This window comes from Labrus bergylta, chromosome 10 (genome assembly GCF_963930695.1).
Source record: "Labrus bergylta chromosome 10, fLabBer1.1, whole genome shotgun sequence".
In the NCBI taxonomy this organism is placed as follows: domain Eukaryota; kingdom Metazoa; phylum Chordata; class Actinopteri; order Labriformes; family Labridae; genus Labrus; species Labrus bergylta.
Genome location: NC_089204.1, coordinates 21,349,122 through 21,372,242, shown reverse-complemented (window position 1 = coordinate 21,372,242; position 23,121 = coordinate 21,349,122). Strand labels below are relative to the sequence as shown.

Genomic DNA, 23,121 nt, shown 5'->3' with positions numbered 1-23,121 from the left:
TGAGTTACATTTAAAAAACAAAACAAAGATAGGGAGGATACAATTTGAACACAGTTCCAATACAGAGCATGCAACTGATATAACAGAGAGTTTAGAGTTTAGACCTCATTTTAACATTGTGTCCCTTGTTGGGCCTTTACATGCACAGGGTAAAAGATTTAAGTTCAAATGACCAAACTTTGAACTAACTTATTATTAGCAGTATTCACATTATCAAGTTATTAAACCAGAGAAGCAATGTGAAGCTTTAACTGAGAGGACCTGACGGCTTTTATCACTTGTTTCTAATGTTTAAAAAAAAACAACAGCAAACTTTTTATTTTTTTCAAGATTGATATGTAGTGATGAGAACTGATAGTTTATTATCATTTGCAACTCATCGTAACTGACGTAATATACTATAGCCTACTATTAAATAAGCTGTAGACTTTCTGCTTTGACTTGAAATACCTTAAGAATATTTTCCAGTTTTTACTTATCTACTTTTACTTAACGTATTTTTCATGCAGGACTTTTTGGTGGCCGTACTTTCACAAGTAAACACTGTGAATACTTTCTCTACCGCTGTCCATACAGAAGCTGCTATGTATAATTACGCTATTTAAATTTTACAACTGCCTGTGTTACTAGATAATTTAATAGTAACGTACCAGAGTTAACTCTAAAATTCAACAAATTTGGAAATATATAAAGCATTTGCTTTCGGTTACATGAATCAGTTTTTATTCTCAATACATTTGTACCTGCATAAAGAAATCCTTTGAAAATCTTTCCTTAAAATGACACACGTAATTGAAACACAAATTACCCTTTACAAAAAACTGAAATCTAAACTTCATCATTTGTAACACATCTTAAACATATTAACAGCTCTTGTGAAACTAATACTTAAATATCCATAAATTGGAAATTCTCATGTAAAGTAAAAGTACCTTAAACTTGCACTTGAGTGAAAAAAATTGTAGAGATGACACTTCTGAAGGATATCAAAATAACACGTGAATGTTTTATCTCTCCTTCAGCCTCTGTAGGTGTGAACACCAGCAACTACAGCTCCTCCTCAGGGGTTTACCTGGGAGGATGCTCCTCGGGTGAAGGAGATGGAGGGGGGACCTACATTGATGGAGAGTTGTTTGGAGGTGGAATAGGAGGTGGAGGAAGCAGGGGAGGAGGAGTAGGTGGGGGAGGAGGAGGAGGTGGAGGAGTAGGAGGGGGAGGTGGAGGAGGAGGAGGAGGAGGAGGGGGAAGAGGCAGCAGCAGTTACATGGTGAGCTCCGTGTCAAAGGTTCGGTCCAGCTCATCGGGCGGTGCCAGGCGCGGTCAGACTGCTGGCTCATCAGGAGGCCTGTCGCCAGCTTTCCGGGAGAGGAAGACAATCGGTAGCCGCTCAGTGGGTTATGACGGTGAGATTATGTTAATAGATCAAACTATGCACAGTGTGCAACATGTTGTGCATGAAGTTGACACTAAATAAAAGTGAAGGAAGCTCTAGTACATGAGGGTGCTGTTAATATTTCATCTGCCATTGTGTTTTCTTCTAGGAAGTTCCAGTGCTAATTCCTCTCCAGAGTTTACACGCAAAGACTATGGGAACTATTGTAAGTGAGAATGAAAGCAGTATGGGATTAAATACTCTGATTTCACAGCTTTATCCTCATATGTCCTCTGCCTCTCTGTTTTTTTTTCCCTTTTTGTGTTCAGGCTCTGGTGGCACAAGAGGGAGGAGCGAGAGTAGAGGTATTCAATAAAAGTTTTTTCCCCTCCCTCCTTCCTTCATTATTTTTGCACCATCTGACTTTGAATTGTCCTGACTTTTTTTTATTATTAAACCAGGATTCCATTGTTCAATGTGTGTGTTGTGATTTCTTTCCAGAGAGCGAGATCAGAGCCAGATTGCAAAGTGCCTCACCCACAGCCTGCAGATGTAAGACCACTTGAGACACATTGATCCAATTACTGTTGGTTATGCAACCCCTCATAAAGCGTCTTTATTCCAGTGTTCCTTCAAAGAGCCACTTGAAGAGTGGGAGTTTTGTACTGAGGGGTTACTTTAGGGCAGTGTGTTTTTCATATTATGCTGCTGTCAAATTCTTTTGCTCTGTATTCAGTAGATAGCACACATAGGACATTCTTCCTCCTCCACCTCTCCTCACATGCATGTTTATGTCCATGAAATTGTGATTAGTAACACATGTGCAGCTCCCACAGATTGAGGATATATAATACATCAGCAAAAAAGTAAAGGGTGGAGCTGAACGACGAGGATCACGTTTGTTTGCATTGTGTTCATGTGAGGAAAAAGTTAAGGGACAGATTTGTGGTGGCAACAATGGCAGAAATGAGTCACTGCTGAAAACAGAAGTGATTCAAATTTTAGCGGAAGTTTAGCGCTCCATCTGCTGACTGAAGTTCCTAACTGCAATGACTTAATCTACATTTTCTTTACATTTTGACCAGCACAATGTTACCTAACCTCAGCTGGACAGCAGATTGCTATGTTGCATACTATGTGCTCTGAAAAGTAGTGGAAAAGTTAGTACTATTATGTCAGTGAAAATCCAATATCACTGCAGAACTTGTGCCATCTGTTTTATGATGCTTTACACCTAAGTAAACCAGATTATAGGTACAATATAGTTCTTTTAACTCTACTACATTTATTTGATGAATAATCTTTGTATGTTGAAAATGCAAACATAACCACACACATTTGCAGCATGCAGTTCTTTGTACAATCTTGGATAGCTCATAGAGTATAATGTTACTGTTAGGTAAAAAAAAAACTACCTCAGTACAAGTAGCCAACTGTACTTAAAAAGGAGTCCCTTCTAAAATATTAAATATAAAGACATTTTAATAATAATTTATCAAAAGTATAATTCATATACATTCTGTAATATACCTCAAGTACAATGATCAATTCAGTACTTTTTACTTGAAATTGAATACTATTTCTTCCAAAAAAATTAAAATGGTTAAAATTCTTCAATAGTCATAGACCCATGTAAGATTCAAACTTTTTTTTTTCACCCAAATATATTTAGGTATCATTGGTTAAGATGTTCTTAAATAAAGACATCTTGAAAACAGTTACATTGGTGTTTATTTTAATTTTATATAAATTATTGTCACTGTCCTCTCTGCCTCTCAAAGGCAGTTAGACAGCTAAAGAAGAGCTAGCTGCATTATAAAGTTAGCAGGACAGGTCTCGGCTAAAAGCAAAAGCTAATTTAGCTCAGTTTTTCTCCCGAGCTGTTACCTTTAATTCAAATATCAACTTTGATCAAATAACAGTTTTGTGGTTAGTTTCCCACAAACCTGAAGGCTGTTAATAAACCGCATGAGGGGGGAAAAGCTAAAGCTAATTAGCTAAGCAGATTTCTGCAACTTCCTTCTTAACTAACTAGTGTATTTCCTGTGATAGGTGAGGTTAAGATACATTTATATGTTAGTTTATCAAACTGTTAATGTATTCAATCGATTTAGTATGTACATTGGTTTCATGATATTCATTTTATATCAATACAAACTGGAGAGATAGCCGACCTAGAAAGTCAAATATGCCAATAGTAGGCAAAGTAAAATTCCAACTCCAAACAGTCTTCAATAATCAAAATAAATGTATGTATTTAAAAGTCCAGTCAAAAAGGAAGAGAAACCTGACATAGTTTAGTTTGAGGTCATCTGATGAAGTTGGTCAAAGGCAGACTGCAGTAGGCTATCAGTTTATTTTTTTTGTTTATGGGGCAGCAATGATTTTGAAAGAATTGGAACATAAAAGCGTATTTCTATCTATTGAACTGGATTTTTTTCAGCCTGAAAAGTCATACTTTTCTCCCCTGAATTGAACTGCCAATATGGCGGCTATAAGGCTCACTGCACACAGGGCAGTGTGACTAAAAATAAAATAATAATAAGTAGGACTTAAACAATCACTAGAAAAAATGCACTTTTATATTTGGTGAGTAACATTTGTGTATTTTTGCAGGGACAGAGCTGGATGATGTAAAGAAGCTTCTGAAGGGACGTTCCTGCAGCGTCAGCCCAACTCGCTCCTCCTGCGCCTCAATCACACTGCCTGTCCCTAAAAAGGCAACCGTGGAAACCAAGACCATCTCAGTGGCCACTCAGTCGGGTATATACACTTCCCAGAGTTGCACTCATGCACATTCTTTACATGCAAAGACACCTTGTCTCCCTCTCTAAGACATCGGATATGGTTCAAATTTGCCTTGGTTGTAGCTTGGCTGTATCAGCTTTGTGTTTACAGATGCTTTTAATTTTTCTTTGACCTGGAACTCTGTGTATGTTATGTAAAGATAAAAACATGAGAGGCACAAATTGGGGTGAACATTAAATAAGAGACATTTCACACACTCATTTGTCTTTGTCTTTTCTCTCCTACAGGTTCACCTATATTGAGCTCTGGAGTGAGAACAGGTGGTTTCCACACCATCGAGTCATCAACCCTGTATGATACCAGTCTGACAAACGGGCACTTTGATACTGGCTTAAAATCAAGCCAGTACGATGTCACTGTAAAATCAGGCCAATATGATACTGGTGTGAAATCAGGCCAGTATGATGTGTCTCAGAAGACAAGTCACTATGATACTGGTCTGAAAACAGGCCAGTATAACGGCAGTTTGAGATCAGGGCAGTACGACTCCAGTGTGAGAACAGGCCAATATGACACACTGGACACTATACTTCCATCTTTTACTTGGTCGACATCCACACTGCCGGCCTCCTCCGCCACAGCTGTCGCTGGCAACAGCAGCAGCTACTCTTACCAGGTCGGCAACAACAACATGGGGGGAGGATCTTCACCAATCGGCCTCACCTCCCCCTCATCACTGTCAGGTGAGACTAACCTCTGAATACTACCCATTGACTACAGTCTATGACACTACCTCAAACATGTAGGTGTAATGTAGTAAGGCATATAGAGAGCTTCTAGTTACTGTCTATCACATAGTGACAGAAAATTACCTTTTGTTGAGGCTCAGTAACATGAAAACGTACAAACATTCACACTCAAGACTCACATTAGGTCATAAAATAGCTTCTAGAGCAAGTTAAAACACAATCAACTATTCATTTGTGGCACTACTTTTAGAGTAAACAAAAAAATCATTTGGCATATTTACTCAACTATTTTCCCCCAACTTCCTGTGTACAAGCAGCTCCAGCTTCTAGACTCACTGGTAAATTGAAATATGCAAATAAAAGACTGTTTTATTCTGTGTCATGATTCATTATTGGGTTACAGTGATTTGTGTAGTTAATTTATAAATATGTCTGTCCCATGTGTGATTTGTTTTGGCTTTCTTTTTTTTTCCTTTGTAGGTTTGTATTCAGACCTGTGTTTTTTAAGGTTCATGGTTTTTAGTTCATGTAATAAAAAACGTTTCATATTTTTTTTTACAGTTTATGGCTTTCAGAATAATCTGGCGCCGGCATCTGCCAGTGTTCTCACCACCAGTGGAGCCAATGTTAGCACTAGTCTTGGAGGTAAAGCTGAAGATTTGCACAACATCTTGACACTTTTTGACACAGTTTTGCTCAATAATTACATAAAAGGGCATCTCTTTTTTTTTTACATGAGTGTGTTTGTTTGTATTTACAGGTTATGGTGTTCAGAAGAACATGTCGAATACTGGCGGTGTCGTCAGCACTGGAGTCTCTGCAAGTATGTCCACAACAGTTTCAACTCCCTCTGAGCTGATATCAAAGTTATCACGGCACAGCTTCAACGATTCCTTAACTGTTTTGATTTGTGTTTGTCAGCCACTAGATCCCAAACTGATGACGCTTATAAGAAAGACTACAAGTTCCTCATCTCTGACAAGGAGAACTATCCAGCTAAAAGGGACACAGAAATGCTCATTTTGGCTAAAGACAGCGGGAAGCAATTCACCAGCAGCAGCAGCGTTCAAATGGGAGGAGGTGAGTCAGTCATTTAGCCCCCCTCCCCCTGCATGAAATAGCTTACCATGCAACCTTTATGCTAGTGACTTTGAGGTATTTTAAAGAACATAAAGTTGTGAACCTTTTCAATCCCTGCCAGATCTAAGCATTTCTCTTTTCCCAACTTGATATAAATCAAACATTTCAGCAGAAACAGGCCTAAATGCAAAGTTATCTTTGAAAGTACATGTTATAATAAGCTTTCTTCGGGGCCCTGTGAGGAGTTTTTTATCTCCTATCGAAACAGACTCAAATGAATAGTGATTCCTCTTTATGATTGACTATATTGTCAGTTTCAATGCCTGTAAATGTTGCTAAGGGGTAGGTGTAAGAAGAGATGATTTAAAGCTTCCTGAGGAAACACGCTTGTTTAAAAAAAATATTTTTCCAAAGCAGATAATCACCATTTCAATTCACTGTTAAAAGAAAGCAAGATGAAACTTTTTGTGAATCAGAAAAGAGAGAAGATACACTGCTTGTCCACAGGGGGGCGCCTAAAGCTTCATAAACAGAAATAAATACACTTCATTATATTAGGAGCTAATCTACTATCACAGGTACTTTTATTTGATTACCTTTTTCCTCATCTTTGGATCTGTACGACCCGATGACAGCTGTCCGTTTTTTTAAAATCTCAGAATCACAAGTTTCTCTCAAACCCCTTTACCACAGTGTGAGATTGTTTTTTTCACTGAGAATCATCCTGTCTTTGGTGTTTTGTTTGTGCTCTTTGTTTTAGAGGCTTAAATAAAGATTTTGAAATTGAAATAAAAATAATCCGTTATCTTGAGATCTTATAGCTCGTTTTCTTGGGAGAAATGCTAAATTAGCTTACTTGAAGACTTCTCTCACTGATAATGATTTTTGTTTTTTAAGATCATGAAAATGTAAACCTGGAGGACTTGAAAATGAACATCCAGTTCATTTCATTGTGAGAAAGTTCAGCATACAAGATTACTATCATGAATCATAACAGAACAGAGATTGAAGCCTCTAATGTGTTAAATAGTAATGTTTTCATTTTATTATTTTGGTCTTTGTCTCCCTGTAATAATCAACTATTTTGTATTTATTTATTTCATCTTTATTGAACCAGGTTGATCCCATTCAGATTAAGAACATCTTTTCCAATAGGAGACCTGGCAGCAGCAAAAACACATAGTTACAGAAAGAGACACAAACGGAGAGAAAGCAACATTTCCAAAAAGACCTCAATTTGAATTAAAAGAGAAACCATCTATGAGTCAAATCTGGGAGTCAGTCGTTCAAGCAGTCAAGCATCGACTTCCTGTAGAATCCAAGTCTTTCATTTGAGATTTAAAAACATTTAAGGACAGCAGCTCCTTGAGTTTCAAATCATTCTGCAACAGAGTCCAGGCTGAGGGTGAAGAATACCCAAAAGCCCTTCTCCCAATTTGTTTCCCCCTCATGACTCCTAACGAACAAAATCAAACAATAATAACAACCAGCACGGCTGTTCATGGTTTCCATAGAAGCATCTACAGTCACTTCCACTTCCCTCGAATCATCGCAGTTCACTATTCACTCTTATGTCTTTAAATTTGAGGCGTTTTCTTAATTCTTGACTTCTTTTTATTCCTTTTATTTTCTTTCTCCTGATAAAGGGAGTTCTCTTTCGTAGAAATACCATTTCATAAATCTGTTATGTGTTTTGCATATTGTGTCGTCCCACCTTTCACACCACTTTGTTTTGTTCTGTTCTTCTTTAAAAAAACATTTGAATAAGAATTAAGAACAAGTCATTCTAACTTAACAGGCTCGCTATCAGGAGATTCAATAAAGAAAGAGAAACTCATTTCAAGCTACACTGAGACGATGCCCCTGAAGGCAGAGACAGGAAACTCTTACTGTGAGTGCCCATTCAAATACGCTCTAAGAACTCAACACTTCATTAGTTTATAAGAACTAGTTCATCATGATTGTTTGTTCTTTTCTGCAGACGGATCATCGGGAGTTGTGATGAAAGACAAAGCTACATTTGCAGGTATTCCTGATTGCATGTACATTGATGTTTACGTGATGATTCAAAATCTCAGTGCTTGAAAATGATGAGTTTTTTCCGTCATCAGAGATCCACCGTGACAGCGGCGTCTTTGGAGGTGGAGGATTTTGCTGCTGCTCGGATGCCTGTTGCTCCTGGTGGAAGTGGCTGCTGGGTCTTCTCCTCCTCTCTCTGCTCCTTCTGGGACTACTGTTTGGGCTAATTGCATTGGGTAAGCTCTACTTATACAACATTCTGAGATTTAATAGTGAGAAATAAAAAGAATGGCTCCATAGAGATCCTCATTGTGCAATGAAGCCCCTGGGAGGGGCTGTTCTCAAACCAATAAAATGCTTTTTGGAGCTTTAACAGGCTGGTGAACATTATTTCACAGTGTTGCTAAGAGCTGTGAGAGACTAAATGTTCCCCTTTCCTTGGAAACTTGATCTCTGGGTACTGTCCTGCTGCCATAAAGTCAGTCTGGCATTTATTGTCAGTGGAGCAGCTCCATAAATTGTTGCTGGATGACATCTGAGACTCGTTTTCAAGCAGCCGCAGAAACGTTTTTGGGGATTTTTAGATAAAAATACAAACAGGAAACAACATGTGTAACCTCTGATTTGAGATATATTTCTACTGGTTAACATTCATACATAACTTTGAACTGTGGTAGGTTACATGTAGATCAAAAGTAATCATTTTTGGGCATGATACGTTACACTTTATTGTCCACTTGGGGAAATTTGTCTTGGGCTCAAAGTGCTGCAAAACATTCAGCTGCTTCCACGAGAATCAATCAATAAATAAAAACAACAGAAACACACATGTAAACAGAAAGGCACATACCAATGCAAAACAACACAACCTGCACATTACCCATAATGCACAAGAGCTGTAAAAACACAGCATGAGAGATGAGATATCAAAGAAAATATTAAAACATACAATGACGCTATTGCTCAACCCACACAGCCTTACCAAATGTTATCAGAATTTGATTGATGTGGGTTAAAACACACACAAAAAAAAACAGAATCTGCAGAATTTCATCCATTGATAGCTCCCTGTACATCCACGAACAAACAGAAACTGCTTTTAACTTATTCTGAATACTTTTACTGCTGATAATTTGCAAAAATCTTAACAAATATGGGCTGAATTCTGAAGGAACAAGTATTGTTCAAAGCAGTTACCTATTATTTTTCTTCTAACATCTAATTCATTCATTAGACTATTTGTTTCAGCTCCAGTTTAGACAAACATCTTTATGAATGTAGAAATGAACCTGAAAACTGAAAATAAAAGTGACTTGAGAATGAAGTCAGGAAGGTTTCAGTTCTTAGTTTTGCTCCTCAACTGCATCTGAGTCTAATCATGTCGTGTAATCTTTTTTTCAGTAACATCTTTGTAATATTTTTTTCAATAACTTCAGTGGTAACCTTGTTTTGTCTTCATGTTGGGTGACTTATAGATTAATTTTTGTTTCTTTTACATCAGTTGTGTTGAATTTTTTTAAATTTTTAAATCCATGGTTTACAAACACAATTTAACCCCTTACCTCATATTTAAAGATTGACTGTATTATGTATAATTCAAAAACTTTATTATACTTGCTGGGTGCTTGGAAATCCAGCTAATTGAAAAGTCACTCTTAATGTTGTGTCTATGTGCAGACATTTAGATCAGAAGTGACGATCCTGAGAAGAGTTGCGCTTGTGAATACAACACTGTTATAAAGATTTTGTGATCCTTGTATGTGCATCTTAAAAACTTTTAATGTTGTTTTCTCAGCTGAGGATGTGAGGAAGCTGAAGAATCGGGTGGCTACCCTGGAGGCGGAGTCCTCAGTCGTTTCTGCTCGCACAAGTCGGCAGCGAGGCTCAACTAATGACATCTATATGGCTGGAGGTGGATCCAGTACCGACATACTCTTAGCTGGAGGTACAGGTGGAAGCGACAAAACAAGAATAGCGATGGCTGGTGCCGGCGGCGGCGGCGGCTCCACAGGTGAAAATGGTCTTGATCTCGGCTTTGGAGGCGGTTCAGCTGGGACTGGAAGGGTCAGCGGGTCGGGCACAGCGAGTGCTAGAGGCTCTGGCACCGTTTCCAGTGGCAGCGGAGTCAGCTCAGGGACCGGTTTCGGTGGAGGCACTGGCCTTGGTGTGAATGGAGGACACATGGACGCTGCTTCTCTCCAACTGATGATGCAGAACATGTTCAAAACTGAAATGCAATCACAGGCGTTCAGAGGTACTGCACATATGTAATGCCTTCAACAGTATACACACGCACAAACCTAAAACACACATGTCATTGACGTGTTATTTCCTGTCTCAGCTCTTCTAGTATCCTCAGTGGGAGATTCACACCGAGGCATGCCTGGACCTAAAGGTTAATACTGCAACTTATATCCCAAAATGTGCACAATTTAACATGAGTCTGCTTGTTTTAATCATTTGTATTTTTTATTTTATCTTTTAAGGTGACGTAGGACCTAGAGGTAAGAACGATTTCAAGACAGCCTAACCCTGTATCTTATTCACACATGTCCCCTGCAGGGTGAAGCTTTTTGTTGTTGTAGGGGGTCAAGACAGCGGACCAATGGTCAGAGTCTGACACTAAATGACAGTTTTAGCTATGCTCGGGTTAATTGCTTGTTATCACAGTATTTTATATAAAGTCATCGCCCCCTGTGAATTAGCTGTGAATTTTTCTGAATATTACCTGCTACAACTTTGAGAGGAAATTTTACAAAGGGGCTGGCAGGATATAGTACCAGTAAAGTCAAGGTGAAAAAATGGGCCTATTAAGTCGGCACATACAGCTCACCCTTAAAATTGGGGAACATTTTCAGGACTACTGCCCATGTGTTAAAACTGTTTGTGTCATCTCTTACGTACACTCATCAATATCAAATGTGTGTTTTGCTGGTCACAGGAGATACTGGTTCACCTGGACTTATGGGTGAGGAGCAATTTATTTCAGTTTTAAAAGTTCTTCACATTATTCTCGCACTATGACGCAGCATTATAAATACTGTCATTTGACTGACTGTAACCTATGACCTCAGGTGCTCCAGGTGCTCCAGGACATGCAGGCACTGAGGGTCCTAAAGGTCAAAAAGGAATCCAAGGTACAGCACCCTCTCTTGTTCAACCTACATGATATATAATGCTCATAATTTACAGGGATTGATCATCTGTTTGTGAAATACCTGATCAGGTGATCATGGACTGGATGGAACACCTGGAATCAGGGGTCGGGAGGGTCCAGCTGGCCCGAGAGGTGAGCCTGGACCTTCAGGGGTTGGACCGAAAGGTGACAGAGGTAAGGCTCAGATTCTCAGCAGTAAGAATGTAACTTGTTTATGTGTGTTGTGTCAATAACAACTCGTGACTTTGGTTCTTGCAGGCGCTCCTGGAGATCCTGGAGTTCCTGGACCTGTGGGCCTGGCTGGACTTAAAGGTGAGAGCGAAAGACTTGAAGACTAAAACGTCACTGATTTGTATTTAACTAATGTACAGTTTGTAAAAGTGTATTACCTAAAACAAACACCAGATGGCAGCATAGTAAACTAAACATCAGTGAAACACAAACTAGATCCCTACAGTTTGTATACAGTTAGTAATTATTACAGATGCATTGAAGTAAATGTTCATTAGGTTTCACTCTATTAAGAAAACATTTAATTTATTCATCTATAAATTACTCACTTTTTTCAAAAATCTTTATTTAGATTTTGACTGCAAAATAATTTATATTTTATCAATTCACTTCTAACTTCTATCACCTATGACTGTTCAAAAAGAATAATGATACTGAAGAGTTACAAACCAAATGATTTATTTCATAATATCAATATTGTATCAAAAATAAAGACACAGCGCTTTTACTTAAGTTATTCTCCTGTTATACTACAAATACTGATTATAATAAAAACAATAATAATAATCTTTGCATCTTTGCTCCAGGTGATACTGGATCCCCTGGAATTGCTGGGCCAGCAGGTGAGTGTTGCCGTGTCAAACACCCATGGAGTCCAAGATTTCCTCAAATGTAAAAGAAGCAACTACTATTTAAAAAAAAATGCCTTTGACTTAATCTCCTTTATTTTTCATTTCATGTTTTGTGCAGGTCCACCAGGTCTACAAGGTTTCCGTGGCGAGGCAGGGCTACCTGGTTTTAAAGGTATGTTATATGAACATGGCCTGTTTGCTTAATACAATAAAAATCATTGTTAATTGAGTTTATTTCATACCACAATGTCCTTCCATTCGCTCTACAGGTGACAGAGGTATTCCAGGTCTTTCTGGACAAAAAGGTTTGTTTGACTCCTAACTTTTATTCAGACTTTTGGTGATTTTCAAGATTTCTAACTCTAACTTAATCTACACATTTTTCAGGTGACACTGGGGACAAAGGTCTTAGAGGTCTGCAAGGTCAGTACATCTTTGGGACTCAAACTTTACTTGAAGCTATGAGACAGGCGTCCTAACTGTAAAGATTCAGTGCAGTTTCCTGATCATCTTGTCCCACTCCTCAGGTGAAGCTGGTTTCCAAGGACCAACAGGGCCGGCTGGAGAGAAAGGACAAAAAGGATCAATGGGTAAGTTTGAGGACGGCAACTATCAGATGAAAAATATTTGTCAGAAACTAAATTCATGTTATTCCTCTTTTAAACTATAAATCAATCAATCAGTCAATCATTATCAACAAGTGTTATCCCAAGACGCTTTACAAAAAGAGCATATTGGATAATATGCTGGAAGGATTTCTTCTTTGCATTCCTCGTGTTCCTGTTGTCCACACGTCCTTGCTGCTGAGGTGGAGGTCGGAGCAGGCCGTAAATGAATGAGGACAGCGGTGGTTGTGGGGACAACAGTCGGATTTTGTTGCAGACTAAAAATGACATACGTAGAGTGATGAGTTTAAGCCTCCTCGTAATAGGATTATTTTTAGAAATGTTACTCTTTCACAAAAAGGAACTACATATGCTTTATTTAATTTTAATCTTATTCTTATCTTAATCATTTACAACTTTTCATGATATTTCTACTATTTATAATTGGGATATGTTTTTAAGATAAAGACACGTTTTTGTATTTCTGAAATTGTATTTTTTAATTAGATTAAATCATTTTAATTTTCATTAAGGAAGTAACATGTAATAAATCAGATACTCCACAAGGGGGCAGCATAGAGGAGTCTGCTAATGCATTTCCTCCTGGTTTCCTTCTTACTTTCCAGTGTATGATGTCAGGAGGAATATCATTTAATTAAAATAAACTCTTCCAAAAAATGATTTTTGATTGGCTTATAGATGAAAGTAATATTGATGTAATTTGTATTTTTATGTCATCAGGATTGGTTGGACATGACGGTGTCAAAGGATCAAGAGGTAAATATTAGTAGGGGAACATATTTTAATATGATTTTAAAAGACATTAAGATCTCACATTGGATGATACACAGCTTACAAATGTACAAGGGTCAGGGTTTGTTTTCTTAACATTTAATATGTCAAACAAAAGAACACCCAAAGAACTCTTAAATCATCGTTGTGTTTGTTTTCCTGCAGGTGATCAGGGAGTTGCTGGGCCACCTGGACTCAGAGGTCCTACTGGGCCTCCCGGGGATAATGGAGCTGCAGGTAAACTGAGCCAGAAATCACTTGATCCTTAACATTTTAGTAATGTTGTCATCAGTGGATGTGGAATTTATACAGTATATTCATAACATCTCACTCTCTGCAGGACAACCAGGACTTCAAGGACCTCCAGGTACGACTCTTATTATTCTGTTGTGTTGTTGATTCTGCAGCTCAGCATGCTCTCAACATTCAAATGTACCTACTGATTGTCTCCTTTGTTTTTTAGGGATTGCAGGGAATCCAGGACGACCTGGTTCCAAAGGTACATCTTTTGTCAACCTCATGTCTTCCATAGCCTTCTGCTCTGTGAAATACTATGTGTTATACCATCGGTCTGTGCATCTCCTTAAGGATCTGGCTTTCTGTTTTAGGTGAAACCGGTGATGCAGGAAGAATCATCAACGCTGGTAAGATCTGGATGAAATTTACATTCCAACATATTATTTTTCATTGAAAATAAACCCTCTGATCTGATCACTTATGTTTTTCAGCTGGCTCCACTTCTATTGGCATCCCAGGACCACCCGGGCCTGCTGGTCCTCCTGGCCCTGCAGGACAGCCAGGATTGTCAGGTCTGACCTCAAGCAGCCCAGAAAGCTGCCAGATTATGTCCTTTTGCAACTGCATGTTTTGTACCTAAAACCATTTGGTAACAAAGCCTATTACTGTAGTAGTGGGAGCTTCAAAATCACCAATACTCTTGCTCTTTCTCCTCAGGTCCCATTGGTCCTGCTGGTCTGCCTGGCCAAGCTGGTAGGTCATCTTGCTACTTCGTTCCACTGGATGCTTTTAGGAGAAGTAGCCCATTGAGTCTCATAGAATCTGCATTTTATTTGTCATCACAGGTCCTAAAGGTGACAGAGGATATAAGGGAGACCAGGGAGAGGCGGGAATATCAGTAAGAACGTCTGAAAGTGTGCGAACAAGCAGCACCGGAAGTGAGTCATTATTTTTAAGGGTTTTTACAATGATAAAGCTTTTGAATGTGAGCATTGAAAATTGCTTGACAAACATTAGCATCTGTGGCCAATTTTTTGGTACTTCTGGTGCGGATATCTAGCTAACATATAACAGGGCTTTCATGTCTTTGCTTTGGTCACTGGAAAGCAAATTGAGCAGTGAGAATAGAGATGAATAACATCAAAGGATCATCTTTTTAACAAAAGCTCTTGTGCTCCAACAATGCATTGATGGACAAAAGGATACAAAACCTAAAAATCAAACACGATTTGTCATTTATACTGGGAATAAAACCAGTCCTTTAGCTACAGATTCTTGATTCACATGCAGATCATTTGGTTCAAGAGATTAACAGTTGAGAAATAAGCTGCTGTATCTGTGCTGTAACTAGGCAGAGAACACTTCAAGGGAGACTATTCATGTTGAGACGGAGATTTAAAACACAATTCTTATCCTATAGAAAACGTAGAATTCCTTAGCAGTAAAATACAGTCAGTACATTAAATATAATTGTGGTTAATTCTAGTAAATTATAAGACTGACATTTTGGATTTTCTGTTGCTTCACAGTCTTTCCTACTTCTACTTAAATCTTGAGCTCTTCAGCTTAAAAATGATAAAACTAGTTAATATTTTTTTACAAAGTGACTCAGGTTTGGTCCTTGTTACAGACCAGATTCCTGCTAAATACTTAGTAATATTTTGGGGAACCTTGCTGTTATGTAGCGCCCCATGTATAGATTCTATAGTCCTCATCGCAGCACCCGTTGGTTCGAAACTGACCTCGGCCCTTTGCTGCATGTCACCCCCCCCCCCCTTTCTCCTCTCAACATTACCTTGTTGTATTTCTTATTTATTTTTAAGACCACTCATTTAACCGCTTATAACAATTATTTATGACCTATTTGTCATGCTTTTAATAGAGCCACTTGTATGTGTGTGTCTCTGCTGTTGTTTTTGTGTCTAGCTGTATGCGCACTGATGCTCTTTTACACAAATGAAGTTCCTAATGGATAAATAAAGTTATTTGAATTTGAATTGAATTGCTCTCTTCAGCTGTCTCATCCAATAAATGCAGGCCCAACAAATTACATAAAAACTCAAATGTATATACTAAAATAAATATATTTATCTTTTTTTTCTGTTACAGGTCAGTTTAGTTCAGGTGGATATACAGGACAACCGGGTCCACCTGGCCCACCTGGTCCTCCTGGACGCCCAGGTAAATAAGACACAGCATGCTCTTGTTATACAATGCAAAGCGGGGTACACACTACAAGATAATCTGGCTGATTTTGGTCCCCCCTACTGACCAATGTCAACAAAGGCCCGATTACCTTGCCAGATTCTCCTGTGGTGTGAGGTGTGTTAAGAGTGATTTTAGTCTCCCCGACCTGCTAGGAGGACGACCGATTAATGATGTCATAATCTAAAGATAACAATATGATTAACTCATGATCTCCAGATAACGCCATAAAAAAGTTGCTGCAAGCACGACTGTTCTTGGCTCCTGCTAGTAGCATCTTGAAATCTTGAAACCCTAATGTCTTGTTATTTTATGTCACTGACTGTTTCAAAAATATGTTAATTAGGTGACTCAAGACAAGGACCTCCAGGACCACAAGGGCCTCCTGGTCAGCCAGGTGAATAACACGTTAAGATAAATAAAATGTGTTTGGTGATACGTGAAGCTGAGCCATTCATTATATCAAACTTGATTCTTCATTTCTGCTTCAAAGGTTATGGAATACAAGGACCTAAAGGAGACAAGGGAGACACAAGCTTTGTATCAAGCTCTGGTATGACACAAATACATAATTTGTTCTCCATCTTGATGAAGGTTTGACGTGAATAAACAAAACATTTAAACATCACTGTTCTTACAGGAACATACCACCCTGGACCACCAGGACCACCTGGACCTGCTGGGCCCAAAGGATCGACAGGTGATCAGATTAAGTGAAGACCTCGAACAGTAGCCTGTATTCATAGATTTTATGAAATGACTTTATTACAACATCTCCTTTATTATTTCAGGTTCTCCTGGACCAAGAGGATACCAAGGTATAAATCTTTATTTAATTTTTGTGTCTTGTTTTTAAATCTCATTCAGCATCGATAGCTGTGAGCCTTTTTAAGCATAACCAAAATCTGATGTCTATCTCAGGTGACACAGGCCAGCCAGGTGTGCCAGGCACCCCAGGGAGACCAGGAAGCTCTGACAGAGGTAGGCGTCCGAACACAGACACACAAAATCACAATAAAGTTATAAAGGACAGACACATGTGAGTGGGAATCCAGATTTTTGCACTATATGACTCAATGTAATTATATAATTCTACCTACAGTATCAACATATTCTGGGTCTCAGCTCCCAGGACCCCCAGGCTTACCAGGGCCTCCTGGACCTCCAGGGCCACAAGGATATAAAGGTAAACCTACCTATGTTGAAATCTGTGATGGCTGTCAGTGTTTTCTATTTTTGTATTGTAATTTAATTAAAGCAGCCACCTCCAGTGTTGGAAAATGAAGCCAATACTGGAGGGGTGACAACCTGCAGTTCCTCGAGTGTCCACTTGAGGCTGGCTGCAAAAGCCAAAGAAAACTCCATAAGAACCCATATGAAACGAACATTTCTACAGCAGAAATAAACATGTTCCAAAAATCTCAAGGCAAAGAGTTATGCATCATTTTGCAATAATAAGGTTGTGGCTGATTTGACTCACTGCTGAACGCGTTGTAGCTGTATGCCTCAACAATGGACTCAACTCGATATTTTTGCCTATTTCTAGCTAAGCCGGGAGTTAGTTAAAGTCAGCGTTTAGTTAAAGTCAGCGTTTAGTTAAAGTCAGCGTTTAGTTAAAGTCAGCGTTTAGTTAAAGTCAGCGTTTAGTTAAAGTCAGCGTTGCAAATATAGCAACCCACTGCCATCGTAAGGCTTCATAGCGCCTCTTCAGAAACCAACGTCTCTGTGACTACATCCATGTTTTATACAGTCTGAGGTTTAAACTCTGTAGCTACTTGTGTGCATCACATCAAGATAACACTTTGGTTTTTCATTTCTCAGGGGACACTGGTGCTCCTGGAATTCCAGGGTCTTCAAGAGGTAAAGAAAAAAACACAATCATTGCCCAAACAACTCTTTACAGTATTTCCAAATGGATTTAGATTCCAGGTAACATCTTCCGGTTGTTAACGGTCTTGTTTATCTTCAGGCTCCATCTCAGTCACTTCAGGCCCCCCTGGTCCTCAAGGTCCTCCTGGTCCTCCAGGCTCCTTCTCTTCTTCTAGTGAGATGCGCCAGTACATCAGTGACTATCTAAGTAAGAGGTTTTTTTCAGGTCACATCAGATGCATGTAGACTGTCACGGGGGAAAGAAGAGATGATGAACGTGTTTTTGTTTTTTTTTCCCCACACAGGTAGAACCCTACAGTCCAATTTCCAAGGACCTGCAGGTCCACCTGGGCCTCCAGGACTCCCTGGAAGCTTCTCAGGTTCTATGGAGGACATCTCTACACGGGTCATTGCATACATCCAACGTAAGCCTCTGCTATGCCCCAAAATTGACTTTATTCATCGTGTTATAGGAAACTGGGGAGCCACCATTAACTATTCTGTGTTATTCCAGGTTCAGGCTCAGGCTTCAGCATTGGTGTTCAGGGACCTCCAGGTCCACCTGGTCCACCTGGACCTGGCTCTGGTTCCGGTTCTGGATCCTTCACTGTCAATGGTCTCATCGCCATGCTTCAGAGTAAGTACAATACATTATCAACACACTGCAGGTCTGCTGAGTCTGTACTTTCCACTTGAAGTTGTTAAACCGTGTATCCCTGCTGTGATCTGTACAGGAGACGATGTGAGGAGATATATAACAGGACCACCTGGACCACAAGGACCACCTGGGATACCAGGAACATCTGGAGGAATTTCAGCCAGTTATAATGTAGAAGAGGTCGCCAGATATGTGTTCAATATAATGAATGGTAAGCGGAGGTTACATTCAGAGAAATCACTATCCCTTAAAGAGGTGTCTGTACTCCACTGATCACTGCTTTCATTCTCATCTTCAGACAGAGGGATCGCTCGAGGTCCGCCTGGGCCTCCTGGTCCACCTGGCCCTTCAGTGTCTGTTGGTTCAGGGGGAAGTGGCTCCAGGATCTTTACCATCGATTATTCTGACTTAGTTAAAAGTAAGTCGTATTTTTCACAGGAGGCTTAACTGTTTTCAGAGTCATTTGGTTGTTGTCACTCAATCATCCTCTTCCTCGTTCCTTCCTCTGTTAGACCCTGATTTCCAGTCATGGATAGCATCTGCCTCACATCGCGGTCTTCCTGGTCCTCCGGGTCCTCCGGGTTTTCCAGGACAGCAAGGCCCTCCTGGTCCTCAGGGGCCACAGGGACACTCCTCTGCCACCGTGTATGGAACAGGACAACAAAGTTACAGCTTGGAGGAGATTCAGCGTTATCTGCAAGGTGAGTCCAGTGGAGAGGAGGAACACGACGTGCCGTTTAAACAGTGGTAGGCTGATCTGGGACCATTTTGTGAAAAAGTGTGTTCATCAAAGAGAAAAACTTTAGCTAGCACTTGTTTTATGGCTTTGACTGGCACAGGTGTGAGGTTCCTTTTTAATTCAAATCAGTTCAAACACCCTGTATCAAAACATCCTTTCTGTAGAACGTAACACTATACAAACATAATCTCAATTTCAGTACTTTCTTTGGTGTGCTCTGATATCATCATTAATGGGTTTGCACAAGGTCTCTTCATCCCGCTGTGAACACAGAATAAAAGAGACTTGATTTTGAATCTTTCTCAGGTTCTGGGTTCAGAGGTCTTCCTGGCCCTCCTGGTCCTCAAGGTCCACGGGGACCACAGGGTGTTTCAGGCAGTTACTCTGGTGTGATTTCCACCAGTGGAAACTTCCCACAGGCGAGCATCCGTGCTGAAATTCAGGAGTATCTGACCAGTAAGCTGCTCACCACCCACACACAGATTAAAGAAATGAGATCAGTAGTAGTCAAACATAACATGACTTTTTACTGGAACTCTAACTAAAACCTAAGACAACAGTCTCCATTTAAGAGCAGGCCTTAGTAGATTTCACAGATTCACTTTTAATTTTCAGGTGATAATGTTCGTCGTGCCATCATGGGACAACCAGGGCCTCCTGGACCAATGGGACCGAAAGGAGAACGTGGAGAGCCAGGTTACAGTCAGAGCTACACACAGAGCCAAAGCTACGCTCAGGGTGACTCTCGCTTCAACTCCAGACGTTCAGAGACTGATGTCAGCAGGCTTGCTGAGATGATGGACTACTCCAGTGTCGCCGTAAAAGTTTCAGATTACATCAAGAGTGAGTTTGTAACAGCCGTCTGTCTTACCTCTACTTGGCACATATGCTATTATTTCAGTTCCCATGAGTTCCTTGGTTGGTGGATACCCCATGGATACATTAAACCTATTTTTATCCGTTATTTGTTAACATTTCAGCAAAGGCTACACTGAGCAGCTTTAGAAGTATCCCTACTTATCTTTTAGCAGTTCTTGTCTGTAGTGTAGCCGTGGATAATGGAGCTGCCCCTTTTTATCTAATGTCAGAATTTTAAAAAATCCTTACATTTGTTTTGCATTGCAATAAAAAGTCCAATGTGACATTTTGAAGATTTCAACAAAATCAACGTATTCCAGTGATAGGTGGCTGCACATCTGTGTATACAATGCAAAGAGTAAGCACCAATATGCAAATCCAACATCTTTAACAATGCCAGTTTGCCAAAATGTCAACAATGTTGTGCCCTGTTGCCACTTCGTTGAGTAAAAGAACTTCATCCTCCACCTCCGGCCAACATGACGAACGAAATGTAAATATGTTTATTTAGGCGGGTAGGTTTATAGAAAGGTTTATATTATGAATGTCTCTACAGTTCTTTGATTTAATTCCCCTCCTCTAGATGAAGGCCTGCTGCAGGAGTATCTGGTTAGTGGTCCTTGGAGGGCTAATGTGAGAGCAATTCAAGGTCCCGCTGGTCCACCTGGCCCTCCTGGAGCACCGGGTGTGAGCCGTGTTATCGGAGCCTACGGCAACGTCACAGCTGACCTCATGGACTTCTTCAGAAGTGAGAAAACAGTGTTTCCACAAACTGGGTTACAGTGATGGAAAAAACATGCCAGACTCTTGTTAGCCAACTTGGAAAATGTTGCTTCGTCGTGATAAAATCTGTGCTTTTGCCTTGTTGCAGGATATGGCACCATCCCAGGTCCCCAGGGAAGCTCTGGACCAAGGGGAGAAAAAGGATACCCAGGACCCAGAGGAGAAAAGGGTACATTGAAACTGAGTTTACAAAACACTGCTTTTTTCGTATTTGTGACGGAGATCACAGTGGTCAGTCACTGAGTGTGGGGAGGTTATCATGTCAGTGCAGTGTCAGGTGTGTGTGTGACTGATTGGCCATGATTTGGTCCAGCTGTGTTGAGTTTATATATTCCCTCGAGTTGCAGCACTCTCTGCTGACTCATTGTCTCACCATCAGAGATAGTGAATGGTTCTCTCTGTGTTCCTTGTGTCTTTTAGAAGTGTGTGATTCTGCATAAGCACCACTTGACACTTGAGCTCTATAAGTGTAGTTTGTTGGTGCTGAGTATTTCTGACCAAAATGAATGTGCTGGCCACATGAATCAGAATCAGAAAACTACAAATCAGGGAGAAACTTTATCTTGTAGTCATTTTGTTTAAAATCCTCTGAAACTCACAAGACAGCGGCTTTAACTCAGCCGCAAGAAGTACACACACCCTCTCTGAATATACTGTGAGTTCCGACCAAGCAATCTTATTGGACAAAATTCATTCCATGAGCGAGGATATAGAGTACAGCGTCATCGGGACTTTTCACAATATGTATCACTACGCCTCAGCCAGGTGCTTGGTGTTCTGTACACAGTCATTTTATAGGACAGCAGTCCGTCTCTGTCTTAATAAATTCACTTGTTGCATAATAAATTCAAACACACATATAAATGTACATAGTGCAAAGTAACTGGTTAGTGGTAGCCATGGAAACAAAGACCTGTTCTACTTCCTGGAGGGATGAGCGACATTTCCATTGCTGAAGAACTGTATGGCATGGAAATGACTTGAACATGTACAGTATTTGTCATAAAGAAAAACTGATTTTGATTTCAAAGTGCATGTAAATATCATCCATCGTCGCCCATGTATTCCTCACATTGGACTCCTTGTCCGTCGCTGAATTCATATTTTCTTACGTTTCCCCATCATTATTCTTTTGCATGTTTAAAGGTGACCGTGGCCAGCCAGGTATTCCAGGACTACCGGGGCCGTTCAAAGTTGAAATTCCACACAGGATACAGAAGAGGGATGCAGGTAACCTCCGTTTAATTATACTTAAAAAAAAACCAAAAAAAAAACGTCCAGTCTTAAATGCATATATTTAATATTATACCTTTATTTCATCCTCTGCAGAAGAGAATACGGTCGGTCGGCACAAGAGGCATCACCGTCGAGCCACTGGCGTCTAGAGAACAAACTACTGGATAATATCACATTTCATTTTTACTCATCTTTTTTGTCGGTGTTATACCTTTGCTATGCGAGTAGTCAAATCGCTCCTTATTGTTGCCATTTTTGAAACATTTTTAGAAAATTTTAGAAAATAAAAATGCTATGAAATGCATCAGTCTCTTGAAAAAATGAACTCTTTCAGGCAGTAGAGGTTTGGATTCAGCTGCTGGTCAGTGTTTTTGTAACACAGACTTCATGTTGTTTTGAACATGTGGGTGTATAATGTTTACTTTGCTTAGTTAGGAGCTTGCATTCAAACCTTTTTTTTTCTTCCAGGGGCAACTTTGTTAAAGATAATATTTCTAAGCAATACAAAGCTGATTCTTTATTTGCACTTTGCATCATTTCTTACTGCTTGTGTAACTTGACTGTCTGGTGTACTGTTTATTTTTTGTATTCATTGAGGATTATACTGTATTAAGGACTATATAAGTGTTTCATGTTGTTACAACACAAATCTTCAGATTTGTCATAAAAAGATTTAAATATTCACATTATTCAATCAGACGTCCAGCATTAAGACCCCTGGCAGTTATCCATTACTCCCACATATATAACAAAATAAGTAACGTTATTAATCCATGAACTGAACGCAGCAGTCATAGTGAAGGTCATCTGTGCAGCAGGGTGAGGGCTAACAGTAAATGTCTATGAAAAGGTTTGTGGGTAGAATCTAGAATGAAGTTCACGTAGTTGAAAGACAGAGACTCGGACAATCGCTAACAAATGACTGATTGGATTGTATATTTTTGTATAAGAGCGCACTGAAATGGATATATTTTCTTTATGCCTTTAAATGTTGAGAAGATTAAATTATAAAAAATGTTCCCAGATTTTGTTTTTACATGATTCAACCGTTTGACATTTGATCAATATATTTGAAAGACACACAAATAAATCTATTTTTGGACTTGTGAGTCTTGATATTTGTGTGACTCAATTGATCTCTAGAATGAATT

At 39.6% G+C, this 23,121-nt stretch overlaps 1 protein-coding gene across 2 annotated transcripts in view; it reads left to right on the top strand.

The window, feature by feature from the left end:
- Window positions 1-23,079, top strand: part of col17a1b (collagen, type XVII, alpha 1b) — a 28,427-nt gene extending 5,348 nt beyond the window's left edge. For both annotated transcript variants that reach the window (XM_065959291.1, XM_065959290.1), the window contains 52 exons: window positions 1,023-1,403; window positions 1,542-1,598; window positions 1,702-1,737; window positions 1,874-1,924; window positions 3,989-4,135; window positions 4,408-4,863; window positions 5,431-5,514; window positions 5,630-5,692; window positions 5,791-5,949; window positions 7,748-7,840; window positions 7,931-7,975; window positions 8,061-8,204; window positions 9,764-10,222; window positions 10,310-10,363; window positions 10,455-10,472; window positions 10,910-10,936; window positions 11,043-11,105; window positions 11,195-11,299; window positions 11,384-11,437; window positions 11,944-11,979; window positions 12,107-12,160; window positions 12,258-12,293; window positions 12,376-12,411; window positions 12,516-12,578; window positions 13,335-13,370; window positions 13,551-13,622; window positions 13,726-13,752; window positions 13,849-13,884; window positions 13,994-14,029; window positions 14,114-14,194; window positions 14,340-14,375; window positions 14,468-14,560; window positions 15,732-15,803; window positions 16,174-16,224; window positions 16,321-16,380; window positions 16,468-16,527; window positions 16,619-16,645; window positions 16,749-16,808; window positions 16,930-17,013; window positions 17,649-17,687; window positions 17,797-17,904; window positions 18,002-18,121; window positions 18,211-18,333; window positions 18,431-18,565; window positions 18,653-18,772; window positions 18,867-19,055; window positions 19,400-19,549; window positions 19,709-19,936; window positions 20,535-20,699; window positions 20,823-20,903; window positions 21,881-21,964; window positions 22,064-23,079. In XM_065959291.1, the coding sequence (XP_065815363.1) occupies window positions 1,023-1,403; window positions 1,542-1,598; window positions 1,702-1,737; window positions 1,874-1,924; window positions 3,989-4,135; window positions 4,408-4,863; window positions 5,431-5,514; window positions 5,630-5,692; window positions 5,791-5,949; window positions 7,748-7,840; window positions 7,931-7,975; window positions 8,061-8,204; window positions 9,764-10,222; window positions 10,310-10,363; window positions 10,455-10,472; window positions 10,910-10,936; window positions 11,043-11,105; window positions 11,195-11,299; window positions 11,384-11,437; window positions 11,944-11,979; window positions 12,107-12,160; window positions 12,258-12,293; window positions 12,376-12,411; window positions 12,516-12,578; window positions 13,335-13,370; window positions 13,551-13,622; window positions 13,726-13,752; window positions 13,849-13,884; window positions 13,994-14,029; window positions 14,114-14,194; window positions 14,340-14,375; window positions 14,468-14,560; window positions 15,732-15,803; window positions 16,174-16,224; window positions 16,321-16,380; window positions 16,468-16,527; window positions 16,619-16,645; window positions 16,749-16,808; window positions 16,930-17,013; window positions 17,649-17,687; window positions 17,797-17,904; window positions 18,002-18,121; window positions 18,211-18,333; window positions 18,431-18,565; window positions 18,653-18,772; window positions 18,867-19,055; window positions 19,400-19,549; window positions 19,709-19,936; window positions 20,535-20,699; window positions 20,823-20,903; window positions 21,881-21,964; window positions 22,064-22,119 (5,150 nt within the window). In that variant the 3' untranslated portion in view covers window positions 22,120-23,079. The remainder of the gene's footprint in view (window positions 1-1,022; window positions 1,404-1,541; window positions 1,599-1,701; window positions 1,738-1,873; window positions 1,925-3,988; window positions 4,136-4,407; window positions 4,864-5,430; window positions 5,515-5,629; window positions 5,693-5,790; window positions 5,950-7,747; window positions 7,841-7,930; window positions 7,976-8,060; window positions 8,205-9,763; window positions 10,223-10,309; window positions 10,364-10,454; window positions 10,473-10,909; window positions 10,937-11,042; window positions 11,106-11,194; window positions 11,300-11,383; window positions 11,438-11,943; window positions 11,980-12,106; window positions 12,161-12,257; window positions 12,294-12,375; window positions 12,412-12,515; window positions 12,579-13,334; window positions 13,371-13,550; window positions 13,623-13,725; window positions 13,753-13,848; window positions 13,885-13,993; window positions 14,030-14,113; window positions 14,195-14,339; window positions 14,376-14,467; window positions 14,561-15,731; window positions 15,804-16,173; window positions 16,225-16,320; window positions 16,381-16,467; window positions 16,528-16,618; window positions 16,646-16,748; window positions 16,809-16,929; window positions 17,014-17,648; window positions 17,688-17,796; window positions 17,905-18,001; window positions 18,122-18,210; window positions 18,334-18,430; window positions 18,566-18,652; window positions 18,773-18,866; window positions 19,056-19,399; window positions 19,550-19,708; window positions 19,937-20,534; window positions 20,700-20,822; window positions 20,904-21,880; window positions 21,965-22,063) is intronic.
- Window positions 23,080-23,121: the final 42 nt, after the last annotated feature.